This window comes from Filicampus tigris, chromosome 2 (assembly GCF_054856515.1).
Source record: "Filicampus tigris isolate MCC_2025a chromosome 2, RoL_Ftig_1.0, whole genome shotgun sequence".
In the NCBI taxonomy this organism is placed as follows: Eukaryota; Metazoa; Chordata; class Actinopteri; order Syngnathiformes; family Syngnathidae; genus Filicampus; species Filicampus tigris.
In genome coordinates, this window is record NC_141218.1 from 9,680,501 (window position 1) to 9,700,705 (window position 20,205).

At 40.9% G+C, this 20,205-nt stretch overlaps 2 protein-coding genes and 1 non-coding gene across 5 annotated transcripts; all 3 read right to left on the minus strand.

Moving 5' to 3' along the window:
* Positions 1-459: 459 nt before the first annotated feature.
* On the minus strand, positions 460-8,799 carry LOC147151313 (forkhead box protein A4-like). Of its 2 annotated transcripts, none has more exons than XM_086023316.1 (5): positions 8,631-8,799; positions 6,586-7,179; positions 6,175-6,296; positions 5,482-5,537; positions 460-2,596 (listed from the first exon to the last, which is right to left on the minus strand). In XM_086023316.1, the coding sequence occupies exons 2-5, from the start codon at positions 7,165-7,167 to the stop codon at positions 2,244-2,246; spliced, it is 1,113 nt and encodes a 370-aa protein (XP_085879442.1). In that variant the 5' UTR covers positions 7,168-7,179; positions 8,631-8,799; the 3' UTR covers positions 460-2,243. The 2 variants fall into 2 exon arrangements, with proteins under 2 accessions (XP_085879442.1, XP_085879443.1); XM_086023317.1 differs by lacking the exon at positions 8,631-8,799 and adding an exon at positions 8,087-8,555.
* Positions 8,800-9,319: 520 nt separating this feature from the next.
* trnam-cau (transfer RNA methionine (anticodon CAU)) lies at positions 9,320-9,391 on the minus strand. Its single transcript has one exon. It is a non-coding gene; the product is annotated as a tRNA-Met (tRNA).
* A 571-nt stretch (positions 9,392-9,962) lies between these two features.
* Positions 9,963-17,476, minus strand: yif1a (Yip1 interacting factor homolog A (S. cerevisiae)). Of its 2 annotated transcripts, XM_086023318.1 has the most exons (10): positions 17,350-17,476; positions 16,965-17,017; positions 16,858-16,878; positions 15,901-16,133; positions 15,061-15,165; positions 13,990-14,068; positions 12,792-12,849; positions 12,567-12,722; positions 11,572-11,665; positions 9,963-11,433 (listed from the first exon to the last, which is right to left on the minus strand). In XM_086023318.1, the coding sequence occupies exons 2-10, from the start codon at positions 16,993-16,995 to the stop codon at positions 11,275-11,277; spliced, it is 936 nt and encodes a 311-aa protein (XP_085879444.1). In that variant the 5' UTR covers positions 16,996-17,017; positions 17,350-17,476; the 3' UTR covers positions 9,963-11,274. The 2 variants fall into 2 exon arrangements, with proteins under 2 accessions (XP_085879444.1, XP_085879445.1); XM_086023319.1 differs by lacking the exon at positions 16,858-16,878.
* Between the last annotated feature and the right edge of the window lie 2,729 nt (positions 17,477-20,205).

Sequence of the window (20,205 nt, forward strand, 5' to 3'; positions counted from 1 at the left end):
TTCTATAAACATAACCCCCAAATTCAAAATATGAATACAGTACTGTCATTGAGAGGATTTATTTACAGAAATGAAAATGGTTAAAATATCCCAATAGTTCAGTGATTGTGTTTTTATTTGGGGCGCGGGGGGGGATTTATGATCAAATCTATTATGTCAAACGTAAAACTTTTTTCTTATGTGGCGCTTGTAAATGAAAGTAAATATGCACAGCTGCAAAACTGAAAAAAAATAAAGGAAATGAAATGTATATGGTTCTGAAAAAATATAAAAAATCATTTTCATCATAGTACTAAAATATTAAACTACATGTCAGTCACCAGAAAAGCTGGTTGTTTACCAGGGAAATATCTGAACAAACTATAAATTCAATTTGAATTAGTAACAAAAAGATCATAAGTAATACAGTTCATGGAAATTGACATGTCTATTAAACCAGAAAAAAGACAACAGTCACAATAACAGAATTACATATTTTATTTGTTAGATTAAAAAAATGTGTAGCTAAAAATAGATTTCACATGAATTCAGATGAACGATCGGGTGGACCCTGAAAAGCATAAATTTGTCAAGATGGCAGTGACCACAAGTTGACAACTGCAGGTTACTAGTACTCCTAGTGACATTATAACACTCTACTAGTTAACATCTGCACTTGACTAATAGGACTAGTACTGTTTTGCCATACTAGTAACATGTAGTCATTCTGCTATTACACTTTATTGTTTAACTACAAACAGTACCGGTAGTTGTGCTACTAGCACGCTCAAGTTATGCTACTGGTGTGCAGAAATGTCAAAGCGGTAATGGAAGTCAGGAATGAAAAAAAAATGTGAGCAGTAAGCCACAGTCATTCTACTAGTGCACTCTCATTGTTCCACTAGTGCGCAGATGTCATGTCAGAGTAGGGGAGAGCTGTTGTGGTAAAAAAAAAAAAAAAAAAACGTTTCTAGAAGGCCCAGTCATTCTACAAGTGTTCCCTAGTTGTTCAACTCATACACTTAATTCTCTTACTAGTGAGGACAAAGAGCGCACTAGTACAAAATCAAATAAATGTTCAAATGACTTTTGGTAGCAGTGAGCCACTGTTGTATAAAGAAATCAGAACTCATCTGAATTGAAATGACGGTATTTCATCTGCATGTTATGGAGGGCAGTCATTGAGTATCTATACTAGTCTATATAGTGACTATACTAGCAGTACACATCAGAAATGATTGAGACGTTTGCATTTCGCTCCATTTTCAAGGACTGTACAACCATTTGTCACCTTAAAAGGATATGGAAATTATATTTGAACATTTACTTGATAACATACTAGTGCACTGATTTGTCCATGTACGAGTAAACTATGTCCTTAATAGTAAGCCAATTGAGCTCAATAGCAGGAAGATTGTCTTATGTGGAACAGTTTTTCTTTCTCACTACTGTATGACACTTCTGCACACTAGTACAGCGACTAGGCTGCCCTAACAACTACATGTTACTAGTGAGGCAAAACTGCAGTAGTTAACATATGTACACACTAGTACTACTAATAGCTAGCGGTTACATAATAGAATTTCATAATGTCCCTAGAAGGTGCTAATTTACATTAAAAACACACCCCAACACCCAGTTATTCCATCCATGATTTGGTAGCCAGGCTGGATGAAGATCCAGAGCCACTTTCAAGCAGCCAGTCTATGCAGTCTGAAACGCAGATGTTTTCAAATTGCATCTTTACTGGCTGTGTTGGAATGGGTTTCAAAGATTTTTGAATTTACATATATGTTAAGATAGTAGACAATTATTCAAATGAGCTTTTGACCCTAAGAAATGTGACGACTCATAATTAGGGAATCTAGAAAGTATCGGCGGCGCTACAAAAGCTGGAAGGACATCTTCCGTTCCTGAGGATGACCGTGGAAAGCTGTTGGGAGCATTTATTCCAAATCCTTGATATCAAGCTCAAGCTCCATGCACTAGTACGGTACACTTTTTGCAGGAGAGTAATTTAAACTAGTAGGCATTTGTCACACACTAGTAGAGTCCGAATCAAGGATATGGAATAAAAGTTTGGTGCCTTGGAAACACTGGCGTGTCCCAAAACTTTTGTCAGCATGTTGTACGTTTCAGCAAGTGCTTGAACACAAGTGATACCGTTCTAGACTAGTAACCCTATCAGAAAAAAACTACAAATTTGCAATCATTGGGCAGTGACGTTGTCGCCGTTTACAATACAACAATGACCAAAGAGGCTTTTAATATCCGCTCCCCGCTAAGTCCAGCAGCGAGCCGGCCGCCTCCTGTGCCTCGGCATCCAGCTGCAGGATCTCCACCGTCTCCAGGTCCAGCTCTGTGTCGTCAGGCAAGACCAGGTATTGGTACTCGGGGGACTGATAGTAGTGCAGCTCGATGTAGCCACTGTCAGCCAGTGGGTCTTTGTCCAAGTCCCCGCCTAGATCATCCGCTTGGTATTCCACCGGCTCGATGGCCACTAGCTCCTCGTGCTCCGGGGTCAAGGGGAAATCCGGGTGCTCAGAGAAAGCGGGATTATCCCGGCCGGGGGTGTCGGGCGATGGGGCGGAGAGCATCAGGGTGTGAGGGAGGCAATCTGCAGGGGACAAGATACTCAACTGCAGGAACCTTTACACATACTGTATGTATATACATTTACACAGAGATGGGCATCTTACAAAAAAATTGAGCATCCGTTAGTTGTCATCCGTCTGCAGCGTGGGTACCCTTCCGTCGTCCATCATTTGCCTTTTTTTCCGGAAAAATAGTACCCGTCTATAGGCCAGTCCGCCTCTAATTTTAAATGGCCGTCCATCGGCGAGCCATAAATATAAACAAATTGCTTATAGATGCCACAAGATGGTAGCAATGCACTACTATACTTTTGTCCAAATTAAATTCTTCAACCCACATGATTACTTGACACCAAGCCGCTGTAAGATAGCAGCAAAGTCCCATACTGCTTTAAGATTGCAGCAAATCACTACTTTTTTCTGAATGAAACGCCTCTACTTACGCCTACATAGTTCCTCGATACCATACTGCAATTAAGATGGCAGCAAAGCGATACTTTTGTCCTAAAGAAAACCCTCAATTTACTTCAACATAGTTTCTTGACACCAAAATGCTTCATGATCGCAGCAAAGCACTATTTTTGTCAAACTGATACCTCGCAATCAATGTTCCTTGACACCAAGATGCCATCAAATAGCAAATTATCATTTACGTTTTATATCATGATTTCCTTGACACCAAGATTAGCACAAAAATTACGGTGCATTTTATTTTACAAGTGTGAATTTGTGAATGCTGAATTGCAACTGTTGCTTAAAAAAAGTGGACCAAGCTTTTGGCTGACCAAGATCACACCAGATGGCGACAAATACATTAAATAAGTGAGTCTGTCGGAGAATAAAAGGATAGATTAGAAAAAAATAAAATCCTATTGGAAAATATATGAATAATGGACCGCGAAGATGCGGGGTTAACTGAAGTGGCTTGGCACCAAGATGACACAAGATGGCACCAAAGCAATACTTTTCTCTTACACAGGGCTTTCAGCAATTTATGGTTAGGTGTCAAATGAAAAAAAAAATGAAATTGGCTATTTTTCCAACGCCACCTGATGATCGCAATCACTAAACTCGAGCACAGGAGGCACATTTCACAGAGAAAAGTGAAAATCATTAGAAAACAAGCTCTTGATGAGCACATATGGAGGTTCTCGTGTAAAAGGCGGGCCACATTAAGGAGGCTTTTGGCGCGTTACCACGGAAATAGAAGGTTGTCGCCATGGAGACAGAAGGCAAACACAGGAACAATGTCGCATGCTGAGAACGTCGGTGAGAGACTGAAAAGGCGGCGGCAGTAAAAGTGACAACTAGCGCTGTTACACTGCTGATAAAATATCCTATAGGCTCAAATTCATAAAGGCTCGCAGGCGGGTGACTGGGTTTAAGTTTACTCGTCATTACCAGTGGTGGGCGGGCAGGACGCAGTAAAGGTAGAAATATTACCAGAAGCTCTGAACCTACATGCAAATAATTTGTTTCACCAAATCATATTCCTTCATTCCCAACAGTCTACGCTATTCATTTTGAAGCATTTCTGTTGGCTGCACTGTTCCGGTATGTTTTGTCCAATCAGATTTAACTTATGTCATGCGTTGCCATGTCAAACTAATCTGCCCAGGGCCTTCACAATGTAATTTCATCTTTATTAACAATTGGACTGTTTCTTTAACCAATCACATTTCAAATTCGTCCTCATGAGATTGTAATATCTAGTAGGATTTTTTTTATTAGTTTACTTTTTATTTCGATTTGTCATTTTTTTTAAATTAGTTTTAATCATCGTTTTAGAGCAGGTTTGTTTTTTGTTTTAAAGCTTTAGTGGAGTTTTTATTACTTTATTTCATAATGTGTGACATAAAAAAGTTTGCAATTATGTAGTCAAAACAATTTAAAAAAGTAATCGGTTAGAACAGATGAACAACCATCCACAGATCAAATAAAGACTAGCAAAGCTATAAAATAAATCCATCCATCCATTATCCATACCGCTTATCCTCACAAGGGTCGCGGGCATGCCGGAGCCTATCCCAGCTGTCTTCGGGCAGTAGGCGGGGGACACCCTGAATTGGTTGTCAGCCAATCGCAGGGCACACAGTGACAAACAAACATCCACACTCACACCTAGGGGCAATTTAGAGTGTCCAATCAACTTACCATGCATGTTTTTGGAGCTAAAATAAATACTGAGGTAAATTGACCAAGATGAAAACAAAAGATAATTTTCCCTCGAATAGTTTGTTTAAATTTGTTTGGACAGACAGGGCTGTCCCTCGAATAGTTTGTTTGAATTTGTTTATACAGACAGTGCTGTTTCTGTTTTTTTTTTCCTGTAGTCTCATTTTTCGTTTTTTTTTTTTTCAGTTAATTTTTTTTTTTCCAACTCGTTATCATATGTAGCGGGCCCTTCTATTTACAGTGATGGAGCCACACCTGACACATTAGAATTGAAAATAAATAAATACAAATTTAAAAACATGAATAAGCTCTGTATCAGGTGAAAAAAAAATGCAAATGAGTGGGCATTTTCAGAGGTATAAATTCCCCAAAAGAAATCCACAAATACTGTAGGTGAATTTGTGAATGGCAAACTGCAAACATCAACAAGAATACCCTTGGTCTTCACTCGACAACATCGGAATTTTTCAGTCGTCTGATTGGCAGGGTCAGAGTAAAACTTGTTACAGCAAACTTCGAGTAGCAAAATACAACTGTAGCGATCAGCTACTACGCTGAATACAATGTCGTATAAAAAGTGTATCATTCGTGGTTAAGATGGATGAATCAAATGCTGTTTTGTTACCTGTTTTTCATTGAAATAATAAGAAATAACACTAAAATAATTGTTCTTTTTTTTCAAAATGTTGCTGTTTTAATGGTCCTCCACTCTTGGAATGAGTCATGTACTAACCTGACATTTCCATGGAGTCGCACACTACAGACACGCCATAGTCCACACCTTCCAACCTGGAATCAAATTCAAAACACATCGGCTCAAACTCCAACAATGGGGACAGTTACTCATATTTAATCAGAGGTGTGACACAAATTGTACTCAAGCAAGAATACATATATATATATATATATATATATATATATATATATATATAAAGGAATGACCTCCAGTGGCAGTGGTCTTTTAATCAAGTAGCACCAAAATACATATTTTAAGTATATTTAATATTATCATAAGCCACTGTGATATGAATAGTTACAGAAGTTTAAAACTGCACTTTGCTAAAGGGATATATAAAAATGTATACTAACACAGTTTTAAAAGGTTTAGTTCCAGTTTTGACTTTTACTGATTCATTAGTGCAACACTGGGCCAACTCTCATTTCCATGATGAAAATATCCCAGAAAGTAACTAGTACTTTAGCTTGGATGCTAGTGTGTCTACATGTTAATTGTACTAAAACTTTTTTTCTAATCCCATTTATTTTTTCCTTTCAGGCAATGTTACTGACAAAAATGCCACAAATGGAGTTAGCCCACTCTTGTGCAGAGTGTCTGAATATATCCCACAGATGACTTTGATACATGTAACGGACTAAATGCGGGGTAATTCATGATGAAATGGTAACTAAGTGTGATTGGTCTTACAGGGCAGGTTTGTTTATGAGGCTGCTGCTGTTGCTGTGGTAGGCGTGCGTCTTCCGAAGAACTTCCAGCAGCGACGCTCGATGCTCTGGATTCACGCGCCACAGAGATCCTTTACCCGCCGACTGGAAACAACCAAGGTAATGAGTGTTTGGGGATTTTTTTACACAATAGTGTTCTATGTTACCGGGTCATTACTAAACAGTTTGGGTCCAAGAACTGACCCTCGTGGCACTCCGTAATTGATGTCACGTACTTCTGATTTTAGATCATCTGAAAAAAATATCTTCTATTTTCTAAGTAGCTTTTTAACCACTGATCTGCAATATCTCTTAACCCATACTGATGCTGTTTTTTAAACAGTAAAATAAAAATCTTTTTCAAGTCAATAAATTACTTCCATTCTGCGCCCACCTGACTTTTATCCCTCTCCATTCGGCAGAAGCTCTTGCTCAAGGACAGATTGTGCCTGACCGAGTTCCTCCATCCCGCGCTGGCCGTCCTGTAGTAGGGGAACTTGTCCACAATCCAGCCGTAGATGTCCTTCACCGGCAGCCTCTTGTTTGCCGAGTCCTCTATGGCCATGAAAATCAGGCTGCTGAAGGAGTACGGCGGCTTGGTCGAGGCTGGATCCCGTCCGGACTCGCCTCGGGACTGAGGCGGCGTAGGTTTGGGGAGCGGCTGGAGAGGGAGAAGGTTGCCCCGTTGATGCAGCCAACTGAGGCACGTCAGGTCGTCCTGGTCCCACGTGTTCAGGGGACCGTCCAGGTGGTGGGATGCCGTGCAGTTGGAAAGGGGAGAGGAAGAGGAGGAGGAGGAGGAAGAGGAGGAAGATGAGGAGGAAGATGGGAGCAACTCGGCCGTGGTCGGCGACGGGGGGAAGGAGATGGGCGACAGGGGAAGGGAGGTCATGTGATATGAGGGGGAGAAGGGCCCCCCAAAAGCGGCGTGACACGGGGACAGCGGCGCTAGGGTGTGGCACAGGTTCTCCATCATTCACGTCAACCTCTGCAAAAAAAAAAATATATCAACACCAAGAATTGAGTCGCTAGTAAAAAAAAAGTGTGTTAGGTCCATTTTTTTCATGCCCAATGAATCCTGTTCTAAATCCTGCTATGGGGCACATTTGAGATATAGGGGGCCGTCCATTATTGCTCTCAGCACTTTTCCTGATTTAACAGTGCAACACTGGGCCAACATCTCATTAAGTGAGATTCAGAAATTATAAGTCTCAAAAAGTGGGTAGTGCAGTGCATCTGCCTTCTAGTAAGTGATTGTGATTTATCAACGATGATTAACTATTGATAGATTTTATGGTTGTTTGGATTTAGACCACTAATGCACTATGCTTGTTCTAATAAACCCGTTTACAAAAGAGGTGAAGGCAAGCGACAGTGGATATAGGAGGTCTACACATCCCTTTTCCATTGTGGGGGCTTGTGTACACTGTGAAACGACAAGGAGCACAATTCTCACAAGAACTCAAATAATAAATACCCATCTGATATCAAAACACTTTTGGGGGTAATTGGTGAGAGTATTTTTAAATCTTTTAAATATTGATGAGTAATTTAAAAAAAAATGGGCTCAGGAAGAAGCCACTTTTCTCATTCAGGGAAAAAGGGCTGGTGCTGGAGCACCACTTGGGAGTCTATCTGTGCACGTGCCTGTAACGAGACACCACAGTACATTATGTCAAAATTTTGGGTTAGTGTCCAGGGACATTTTCTTCTGCAAAATATGTGCCTTGGTTCATTAAAGATTGGGTAACACTTGTGTAGACTAAAAAGAAAGAAAGTAACTCATTGGATGAACAAATATTTTGGGCAGATTTTCCATGTATTTATGAATTTCTTAACTAACTAAAACTTCGTACTTCCATATAATATGACATAATTGAGTTGGTAAAACTCACCTTTTTAAATACAGGAAGGCAGCAAGTTTGAGTTGGATCGTTTTAGTATGATAGACTATAATCTCACTCTAAAGCACACGCGCACACACACAATACATTATTCTGTTGGGTTGAGGTCTGGAGATGGACTTTTGTCCACTTCAAAGCTTTCATTTTTCTCATGTGAATGTGCCTTGTCCCAAGAAAGTTATAGTTATCCATTTGCTTCAGCCTCAATTCTGATGTGCATCCACTAGAACGTTCAAAGTCCATCGTGTGCTCATGCCAGTCCAGGCAACATGCTACAAGTGCAGGACTCACTCAACATGACGTTATTGTGCACGAGCGTGTGTTTGTGTGTGTGCGTGTTACTGTGCGCACTGCGCACCTTCAAGGCACAATGCGGTTCAAATGGCAAATGGCGCCGCAATCTAAAGTTTCAGTCCTCTCTGTGTAATCAAGAATTTGAAGCCGCCTTTTGCTCTCGGGTGAGACACTTGATGCTAATTGTTGACTTTGATCTGTTCGTGTGTGTGAAAAAAATGACATTAAACTTGAGACTCACCCGAACGGCCCGTCAAGTTTCGTCTTTGTCAGGGTTCAAGGTGGATTTGGGAGACCCGAAACTTGGAAACAGAACGCCTGCGTCGCTCTCTCTCCCTCGTTCAGTGTGCGTTGACTTGTGGTTTGGGTTGCCATGTGAACCGAAAAGGACGCTTTGCAGGCAGCGCGTAACCGGCCGGCAGGAGTGCGCGCCCCCGATTACAGCGCTAAGCGTCACAAAAGACAGGAACATATACAAACTGTCATCTTTTGATAGCTAGCTTCAGGTCCGTGCACTAGTTCTCATTTTGTTCCCACTAGTAGGACAACTACCGGTACATGATACTAGTGAAGCAACTGTGCGCTAGTTGCTGCACGGTTATCATTCGATCGAAGCGTGCTGAACTGTAAGAACAAAGTAGCTAGTGCAGCAGTAAGGTTTACTTGGCTTTACTGTTTCAGTAGGGTAAAAGTGGCCCTATTGGTGGAAAAAAAAGATTACTAGTACGCACTATTTGAAACGAGCACCCATTCCATTTTAATCTATATTTCTATCTACTTTGCAAGATTGAAAAAAAAATTAAGTCCAAGTGTTGAGAGTTTGTATAATTAAAAACATTTGACGCCAATGACCACAAAGAAATATCAGTCATCCGCTTCCTTGACTACTAATATTGGCCCTGAAAGAAAAATGTCTACGACCCTCTAACATAGCAGAGGATGGTTTCGATCCATCGACCTCTGGGTTATGGGCCCAGCACGCTTCCGCTGCGCCACTCTGCTACCGGACGGATTTGTACGGATCTTCCATCATGATCATCAGTGTGACGTATTTTACGGAAAGGTTCTTCGAAACCAGGCTTTATAAAGGGAAAGTCGACTATTTCTGTTGTACTTTTTTGTGCATTTGCTTTATAAAAAGCAATGCCTTGAGGAGCATCTTATACTGCAACCCTGATGAGTCGCGTAAGGAAAATCCACGAGTAATTGAAAAAAAACCAACCGATTTATAATTGTCTACATATGCCACAAGATGACAGCAAAACACTACATGAAGATAGTTATTTGACTCCAAGCTGCCACAAGATTGTGCCAAAGCAATACTTTTATTTCAATCAGCTCTTCAGTCTGAGTACAAAAACAGTTAATAGGTGAAATTTTCAGCAAATACCGGACGAATACAGCCCCATAAAAATCCGTGATGAGCAAATAGAATATGTTTGGGATCATTGTACTGTGTCAATTAGCTAAAGACGAGTAGAGCTGAAATAAAACAAAGTTCCAAACCACAATCTGTCAGTCAGCAGCGTTTCACAAGGAACCACCCAACTTAAGAGTCCACAAGAGCCCACAATTGAATACACAAAGCTGAATATATTTATTTTCTTTCTACAAAAATCCAAACAGTGTCATGCTTTGTTATACTTCAGATAAATAAAAATCCAGATTTGGAAATGGTGGTGACCTCATCATAACGGAGGATCTTATGGAAAGCCTATTGAGCATTTATGCCAAACTAAATAGCATGGTACAGGACACAGTATGATTTTGGGATGACAAGTCTGTAATAATCAAATTCACTTCGACCATTGTGCAGCTCAAGCAACACTAGTAGGCCCAACTGGTGGGTACGCTTCAGACACTAGTCTCCTCCTCATCAAGGATGTCAATTAATGCAAAAACGGCGTTCATTAAAGCCGTTTGAGTATTTATTACGAATCCTTAAAATGCAGATTGTAGGTCCATGTACTATTATGTGTTTTATCCTCTGCAAAGACAATTCAGCACACTAGTAGAACGACTGTCTTACGTTTTTTTTTTCACCATTAGTGGCACTTTTGGCCTACTGATACACAATTAAAGCTTACTAGTAAACTACTGTGTTGTACTAGTAACACTACTAGGCCCAATTAGTAGGCATGTGTCATGTACTAGTATACAGTACTACTGGACCCAACTAGTATCACTAAAATGCCATGTAATAGTTTTCTGAATAGTACGCCAAAGTTGTCCTACTGGGGAGGACAAAGAGTGCACTAGTAGATCTTTGTGTACAACGAGAAATGCCCCAAATACTGACTTCCACTACTGTGTAACATTCCCCACACTATGACAACTTCGGCACACCAATAATAGGAAAACTATGTTACTAGTGAGGAAAAACGGTGCACAAATGGACATTTGGTGCAGCACAGCCGTCTACTAGTAAGGTAGTGAGACGGTCGCTCCACTTATACGCCATAGTTATTCTACAAGTGTTTGAAATTGTGTTACTAGTGAGGCCAAAGAGAGTACGGTACATGGACCTTAAAATTGACATCAAGGATATGGAATAAATTATGCAAATGGGTTTACTTTGAATAAAGGAAATGAACTGAATCCAATGATGAAACCAAGCTCTGAATTTGGCAGCCCTTGTTTTAAAAAAAAAGGTAAAATTGCAGAAAATGAGCCTTTGTCAAAATCACTGCACACTGATGTATTTCATACGTTTCACACAATTTGGTTAACTCAAGTACACAATTTCCTTTTTACAACCGCTTTGATAGCTCAACACCGCGCACACACTTGTAGGGACAAAACCACGCTTGTGGACAAAGGCGGCGAGCGCACAGTCTCACACGGTGCAAAGCAGTCGGACGAGCCAGCTCACATGAATGCCTCAGTCACCTGACCAGGTGAGAGGTTAACCAGTAAATGATGACGGGCTGAAAGAGAGCCGTCGCCATGGTGATGTACATGCGCACTTGCGGTTTGGCGCTCGAGCTAGTGGACATGGAGTCCGATGCCAACGACGTCAGGATCTTCATTTTCAGGGAACGCACCTGCACACATTTCACGGTTCGATGACACTCCTGCTTTATTAGGTATGCCAAAAGCATGGAAAGTGCTGACTACAGTGGTACCTTGTAAATCAAGGTAGGGTACCACTGTACTTGTATTTGCCAAGTCTAAATACTTACAATGAAAAACATAAGGGCACAAGAGGACCAGGCAAGTGCCACAAAGTAGCCGTCGCTGCCAAACAGCAAACCGCATAGCACGGTGAAGATCATACTGGGGAAAGAATATCGACATTTAGCCGCCAATAGATCAGCACAAGGAGTCCTCGATTTACGACGATACTGACATACAACTTTTTGAGGTCACTCACGGCACGCAATGGAACTAGTTTGCTGAGTGGCGAAAGACTGTAGTTATGCCGCACAAGAAAGCACCTTCATTTAACACCGTACTTAAGATTTTTTTTTTTTAATTGCTTTGTTGGTATAGTAATGTTTACAACTTATGTCTTTATTAGTGGTTACTGATTACTGACTATGCCGTTTGACAATGTTCAACAATTTGAATATGGTGTGCGAATAGACGTGAATGCAACAAAAGTTCAATAAAAACGATTCCCCCTATCAGTCTTCTACATGCACAGATTTTTCACAAGATATTTTTATAAGTAATATACAAAGGATAATTATAAGATTAAGCTTTCAAGCAGAATATATTAATATTCAAGCTTTTCAAGACTTTTTGTCAACTCTATAACACTTTACCCACATGCTGAGCATTTATATTTGAGGCTCCAAGACTGAGCTGTGTCTGCTACAAGAGGGCTAAAGTCAGGAATTTGCTTCCTGTAAAACACAACCTACACAAAAAGTTGGGGTTACATTTGTCTAGCCGATGTCTTTGCATATAACAAATTAAGACACTGAAAACACTCAACGTTACATATCGTCGCTGTACGCGGTCTTTCAGAGAAACCAATTTTCCTTTCACGGAGAAATGGGTCTGGGTTCTTATGTGGATAAGTAAGAATTTAAATGCTAACACTAATCATATAAAATGTCACCGTTTATCGGTATACCGTGCTGTAAACGGTTTCACTAGTTAGTTGCTGATGAAACTGACGTAAACCGAGGAGCCCTGAGGATACACTTTCATTTTTTTCTGTAATATTTACCCAACATATTTGTATCCACTGTAGGCGATGAGGTCAAAAGTGGACAGGTCGCTGTGTACCGTCAGCAAGTACAAACAGAGCAGCATCACCAACACCTCGATGATCACCCACACCAGGGCCGTGCTGGCGCAGAGTCCAAGCACCTCCGGGCTGAACCTTTGCCGCAAGTCAGTCAAAATATCAACATGCTAGAAGATGGGGAACCACAAAAAAACAACTTCTTACCTTTTCTGAATGCCAAGAGCCATTCCAGCCAGTAAAATGTAGGTAATGAAAGCCATTGCTAGAACGGCAAAAAGGGCACATTGTCATTAAAACATCCCAAGCTGGTTCCGATGAAATGTACAACATTTCACTGTGACGCCACACGTTCTTCTGGGTGGCAAAAGTCGAGAGCCTTTTGATGGCACCGCTAGAAAACAAACCCTCCGGTGTCATTTGGCGGAACGATTGAGAAATTGAGGGTCGTACATTTCTTGAATGATGATTTAGGCCCGCCGCACACTAAGCATAACCGTGACTCTGTGATCAGGGTTTGGCAACTCGTTTTCATGAGTGTCTGACAGGCAGCCACTAGTTTTACTCCGATTCAAAATTTGAAATGCAGCTCAACACCATTGGATGAAACGGCCACTCAAAAATGTCATAACATTTTGATTAAATATGCTTTTTTACAGAAATGACATTTTTACCTAGGAAGCGAAATCCAGCCGGCCGCCACCAAGCCATACCAATAGTTATACAGAATGTATGTATTGTGTCGTGTAATAATACTGAACTACGGTAGATTTATAATTTCATATGTACCAGTGGCTAAAGAGCGAAGCGTGGAGAATCTCTGTTGCCGCAATACATGAGTGCAGTCAGTGAATGGGGCACTAACTGCCAAGAGTCTTTCAAATATTCACATTCTCACTTTTGTCTTTGTAAATGTTATTTCCCAATAAGAAACTAATGGTTGCAGTTTTCCCGCTGCGAGTTGCTGTAAGCGCGAGGGCTGAGTTGCTGAAGTTTTTTTGTGGTTGTCCAGCTCAGTTGCCTTTAGCCGCGTCACCCAGTGTGCAGCAGGTCTTAGTCTTCTTCTCTACCACCGTAGTCTGAATGTGTTACGTGTTGGTTGAAAAAAAAAAAAAAAAAAAAAAAAGGGGGGGGACTTCGATGGCATGATCTTGACTTTTCAATTGTTCGGATAATTGGCACAGATGTGCTCCTTTGACACTGAAATGAACACTCTCTTCAACTACGCATTAACTCAACGTGCAAACAGGTTTTTGTCAGGGTTTCAGTTTCAGCCCACTAACAAGTTTTTTAGCTCCTTCTATTGCAGCTGTCTGCATCTCTTCAGGCCTGTGGAATTCACTCGCATTCTGCCACCCGGAAGTATCCCCCCCTCCTATACTGCAGTTACTTCAAGATGGCTTACTTGGTATGTAGAGATCAGGTGCATTGACATCTTGTCTTGGGGTTAGCGGAGTGTCTCGATGGTAGCGAACTTCCCAATCCTAGCAAAAGTCGCCAAGTCGGCATAAGATGTGAGCATACCTCATTGGAAATACAGTGGTACCTTGAATAAGCAGCAGTTTGGAAAATATTGAACAATTCTTCAAAAAAGAGGCTTCAAGCTGTTTATTGCCACTCCCACTTGAGGTTTACTGTCAAACTAATCATAAAACCAAGAGACGAATAGTCTGCTAGCTTAATGATAACACTAAATACCATCTATGTAATCCTTTAAGGAACGAAAATTAAACGCAAATGGTGTAGCAACAGATGTAGACCGACAATATAACAGAACTCACTTGCATATTTGTTATCCTCTGCGAAGAACGGCTAATATTAGCGCTGTACTGATGAGCTGAGAGAAGTCGAGAGGTCTCACTGAACAGTGTATCTGTCTGTCCTTATTATACTGCGCCCAAGTGGCCAAGGTGTGCACACCAGAAGGAGCAGCACAATGGCCATTGAATTGATGTGAAGTGTGGGGGGAAAAAAAACAACTGTTTAACTCTCTCTGTTCCATTAAATATTACATGACTACATTTGTTTGTAGTGTCACGTATTATAAAGGGTCTGTTGTTTTTTTTGGTAGGCTGGAATAGATTAAGGATATTTCCATTCACTTCAATTGAAAACAATTTCTGATTTGAGTGTTTTGAGTTACAACTATGGTCACTGACCCACTCATATCTCAAGGCCCGATTGCATATTAGTTGTCGTAACTAAATCCTTCTTTTTGGCCCAGTTAAGTAAAATTGGATCATTTCCCACTGCGGAGTGTGTGTGGGAATCACTGCTCAAGAGGGACTCTAATTTTGCTTAGCAATACTCAATGTGTTTTTACATACACATGGTTTATCACAGCACTATTAGGATATTCCAAATTTAAGTTGCAACGCTCACTTGGCACGGATTAAGGGTCGAAATATCTCTTTGAGGCTTGATAAGGCGTAAGAAAATATGCTTTTCACAACTAGTGAACGCATTAACCGATTACCTGATGCGTGTATGGGAACATCAGGATCATGAGTTTCTTCAGCACATATCTGGTGTCCACGGCAAAGAAGTATTTCAGCTTGTTCACAGCCATGAATCTGCTGATCTGAAAGGCACAGAGGAAGTGCAAATGTTTTCATTGTCGGATGTACTTGACCAACCGCCACTGTTGACGTAGATGCTAACGGGCCTCAAGTTTAGTCTTGACGCCCACCAAATGTTGTCTGGCACGTCCGACGGTGTCTTGAATGGGTTGGTTGATAGGATACAACTACTACTAGCCTCTTTATGTGTGTGTGTTATTAACGCTCTTGATTGGTTACATGTCAATTGACCCATTAAAACTGACTGCTGACTTGGGGCCCCTGGCGCCTTATCAAAACCCAACAGTCTCGAACTTGGGTTTTAAATTTTACAGTGGTTTTAAATTGGACAGGCAAATTGGTGCTGTTGTTAAATCCATTTTTTTAATATCTTACTCAGTTGCTAAGGCTAAACAGTAATCCAGGCCTTCCTTACATCTCAACTGGATTACTCTGACACACTTCCTTTAGGAGTCAGCCAATCCTCCTTCAAGCGTCTCCAGTTGGTCGAAAATGCTGCTGCTCGGCAGCTAACTGGAGCTTGTAGAAGAGAGTATTAATCAATCCTCCTGATAAATCATGGGTCAAATTGACACTTGTTTGCAGGTATTTGTGATCTAATTTGCATTGTCACCCCCACAATTATTTAAAAAATTAGGTCATAATAGGCTAGAAGGGATGAAGAAGTGATTTTCCAATATTTAAACATAAAGAAAAGCTTGTTGAACAAAATAGTGACTGAACATTTTGAATCCCACCTCTTTGTTAACCATGTCCTTGCCTTGGTTGGCCAAGGACGACCCGTACATGACTGCAGCATTGGCCATGGGATCAGCGAACAAGTTGTTGACTCCGGCTTGCATGTCGTTCGGGGGCCCCGCCATGTTGTAGCCTGGAGTGTAGTAGCCCTGAGTGTTCATGCCTGAGGTGCTGGTGTCGTCAAATAACATGGACTCCCCGCCCGTCGGAGTGCCGCGCCCCCTCTGTTTACCTGGGGGAACAATTACAGAGGTACCTTGAACTTGTTCGGTGACTAAGCCCATAAATCCATGAAATTAATTGAAATGCCATTCATGTGTTCTAGGTCCCAAAAATAACAATTTTGGGAGGGTTACGTTTTTAAATATTGAAAAATAGCAGCATGATGTATTTAAAAAAAACAATAGAAGTGGACATATGGAAATGAACTGGTTTTCTAAACTGTACACTATTTTATGAACTATAGTATTTGTGTGTTGGCTGTGGGTTCCAAACTGTCGTGGTACTAATAAAGTATTGCGGTACCTCATGGTAAAAAACGGTACAATACCACATCTTTAGAGTATGCCCCTGTCAACGTCCTTCAATATTTAAGATTCGTCTTGATGTGATGATGTCTAATGTGAAGGGCATGATGAAGACGTCATAATGTGAAGGGCATGATGAAGACGACTGTGGAAATTAAAAAATCTAACTGAACCAGGACATGTATTGCTCCACACATGGATCAAACACTTGTTGTGAATTATGCAGTTCAGCTCCTTATCGCTCAATTAAATTGTGATACACCATAAAATGAAATGTCGCCAAAAATCCCAAACTTGTTGTGAGTAGTCTAATTGTCTTGACTCAATCAATCAATGTTGGTAACCCTGGTAAAACATAGCGGCTCTCATTTGTATGCAAGTGGACCTAATGTTGTAGCTAATGTGTGTATTAAGACTTGCTTGTGTCACCAGTTTCGTCTTTAACGACCCCTTTGGAAGTAAAAAGAATAGGTGACAGTTATTTTCAAAAACTATGACTGCTTTGCGACAACATTGGTGATTCGCGTTCCACTTACTTGCTCGGTATCCGTGATGTGGCAAATCCATAGCAAATTCTCGCTGACGTTAGCTTCCAAATAAAAAACAGTGACACGTTAGCCTATGCTTGCGAAAAATACGTACCTACACACCACAAAGCTCGTACGCTGCTAATTAGGATAAAACAAACGTCATGCTACCAGTACAATGATTATTGCTGTGTTAAATGCAAATGCTCAAGCTCTAAACTTTTACACCTACTCCTCATTAGCTGCTTGCTATTGAAGCACAGCTGCTAAGTTATGAGTGAGGTTGCGACTCAAACGATCCAAAAAAATAAGCAGGATTATAAATATCCAATCCACAGTGCACAACACAATCCCTGATCATAAACAAAATATAAAAGGAAAGAGAGGAACTTACCTAGCCTGCTAACGTGAGATAGCTAGCTACGTGGCTAATCAGCTGAGCCCGCCCACCCTCTGCGATTAGTGTACGTCACATTGCCTGCGTGGCAGTGCACGCCTATAGTACACGCACGCACGCACGCACAGGATAGAGACGGTCCGTAACAAACTGTCAATAACATGCATAAACAAAACACAGTAGTAAAATAACAATGAAAAATAATAACAAATTCAAAATGAAAGTCTAAATAAAACAGGTCCGTGGTCTAGCCCACAAAGGAGAGATTTATACAAGTAAAAAAATAAAAACAATTTTACACCCCCAAAATTAGTTTAAAAAACGCTGATAAACATTCAATGGAGGGATGGGGGTGGGTAAGCAAAACAAACCCCTTGAAATTACTTAAACTATTTAACAAATACAGTAAAAAAATTTAAAAAATGCGACATATATATATATATACATTTGCGGCATTACGAGGGCATTGGAAGCCATTTCTATCCAAAACATGGGAACGGCTTCCATGCATGACACATTTTGAAGGGCTTTTGCTTACATTTCGTTGCAGAATGTCAGAACAGAATGGTATGCCCACACATGAAATTTGATGAACTTTTTTTTCCGTTCAGCCTTGGGATTTTTATCCACAAATGTTTAGATTGATGTATTTTTGCCTTGGAAGGCAGTGAACACATTTGCTTGATTGGGTGATTTGATTTCCTTTTGATTGTAATTGGCTTTTACATCATGCATTGACTTAAAATCAAAACCGGCTGGCAAAAAAGTTGACTTGTTTTATACGCGCTGAATGGAGTGAATGGGCGGATTTTTGGTGCTTCGCTCCGCGTCACACCGCTCCAATCGCATCATTCGCGCCGCCCAGCACGCAACGGTGCCCGCCCGCACGAACTACATTGACTCCAATTCAAACGCGCCGCCAGAAACGCTCCAACGCAGTTAGTGTGAACGTAGCATGAACTAGCAATACAGTAGTGCGGACGGATGATAGGCTGGCGATCTACCCACGATGCCTTTGTGATCGACCGGTCGATCGCGATCAACGTAATGGGCACCTCTGCCTTACAAGGTGGCATTAATATAAATACAAAAGTACTATATATGGCACATTAGACCATAAGTTTGAGTTTCATTATACAATACAACTTTATTTATAGCGCATTTCATAACAGCTGCAGGTGTAACAAAGCAATTTACATTTAACAATAATAATACAACAAGACGGTGAACACAAAAAATGAAAAACACAAATAAATTATACTAAAACACAATGAACACTGAAACACAGCAGAAAAGTGTCAGTCTCACATTGGGTCACAGTTAAAACAAGCCGTTTGTACTGTTTCACTGGTATTGTTAACAAGATTGGAACACTGAATGTGTATGCTGTTGGTTATGAAAATAAAATCGGGATCGGCAAGTCAGACTTTTTAAAGATCGGGGATTGGCCGGGAAATTGCGATTGGTGCACCCCTAATCGAAACTACAATCATGTATGAACATTAATAATTTTAAAAGTAACTACTTAAATCGTGGTCACTGATAGTGTAGTCGTACACACGCCTGAGTTGTGTGCGGGCAGCATGGGATCGATTACCGCTCAGTGATGGTGTCTGTGTGTGCCCTACGACTGGCTGGCGACCAGTTCGGGGTGTAGTCTGCCTTCGCCCGTTGACGGCTGGGATAGGCTCCAGCACCTCCCCGCGACCCTGTATAGGATAAGCGGTTTGGAAGATGACATGACTACTTAAATCGGAGAATTTGCTTAAGAGTTGACTGTCAGTGAAAAGGACACTTCTCATGTTGAGCACGGTTCCATTCAAGTGCTTGTATGTGCCTCTGTAGAGTATCTGAGTGTTGGCGGCTGTCACTCAAGACTCAACGGCATACCACACGAGTGCGCTGGACCTACAAATCCATCGAGACGCTCGCATTAATCCAAGCCTTCAGTTTTCGTGTTGATCCAGTAGACCTACACATGCACGTTATAAATCTAGAACATTTCCACAAATTTACAGTTGACCAAAAAAAAAAGAAAAATCAAAGCTCCCAGAGGCACACACGCCGCCGCTCGCTTGCTTGTGATGTAACCGACCCGCATGAATCTCATCCACTACAAATGCCTCTTTGCTATTTATTATCCCTTACTATCTACCGTATTTTTACAACTTGTGCAGTGTTTTGATTATTGCTCACCTCATAATTTTTTTTTTCTATGCGTGTTTTGTGTGTTCTCTAATTTAAGTTCAGAATAAATTCAAAATGATTGACATTATATGTTGTCAGGTCCTGGGTTTCAGCAAGCTTTTCAATGACACAAACTGCTCACTTGACACAGATTACGGGTTGAAATATGTCTTTGGGACATGATAAGGCGTAAAAAAAATATGATACGGGACTAGCATCTCACAACTGGTGAACATGTTGTCTGATTACCTCATGCTTGTATGTGAACATGAGGATCTTGAGTTTCTTCAGCATGTATCCGTTGTCCACGTCAAACAAGTACTTCAGCTTGTTCACAGACATTAATCTGCTGATCTGAAAGGCACAGAGGAAGTGAAACGTTTTAATTGTCAGATGTACTTGTCCATCTGCCAAAATCAACAAGTGCAACCGAGTCCGTCATTGTTGACATGGGTGCTAGACGGCCTCAAATTTGGCCTCGACACCTACCAAATGTTGTTCGACCGGTCTGACGGTGTCTTATATAGTTTGCTTAGGAGCCATTCACAATCGACGTGGGGATTCATTCAGAATTACTAGATGAAAAGGCTTCTGTTAAGTTCTTACTTCACGTTGTGGAAGACCTGTTGAACTTTTGTAAAAAAAATAAAAGAAAAATAAAAGAAA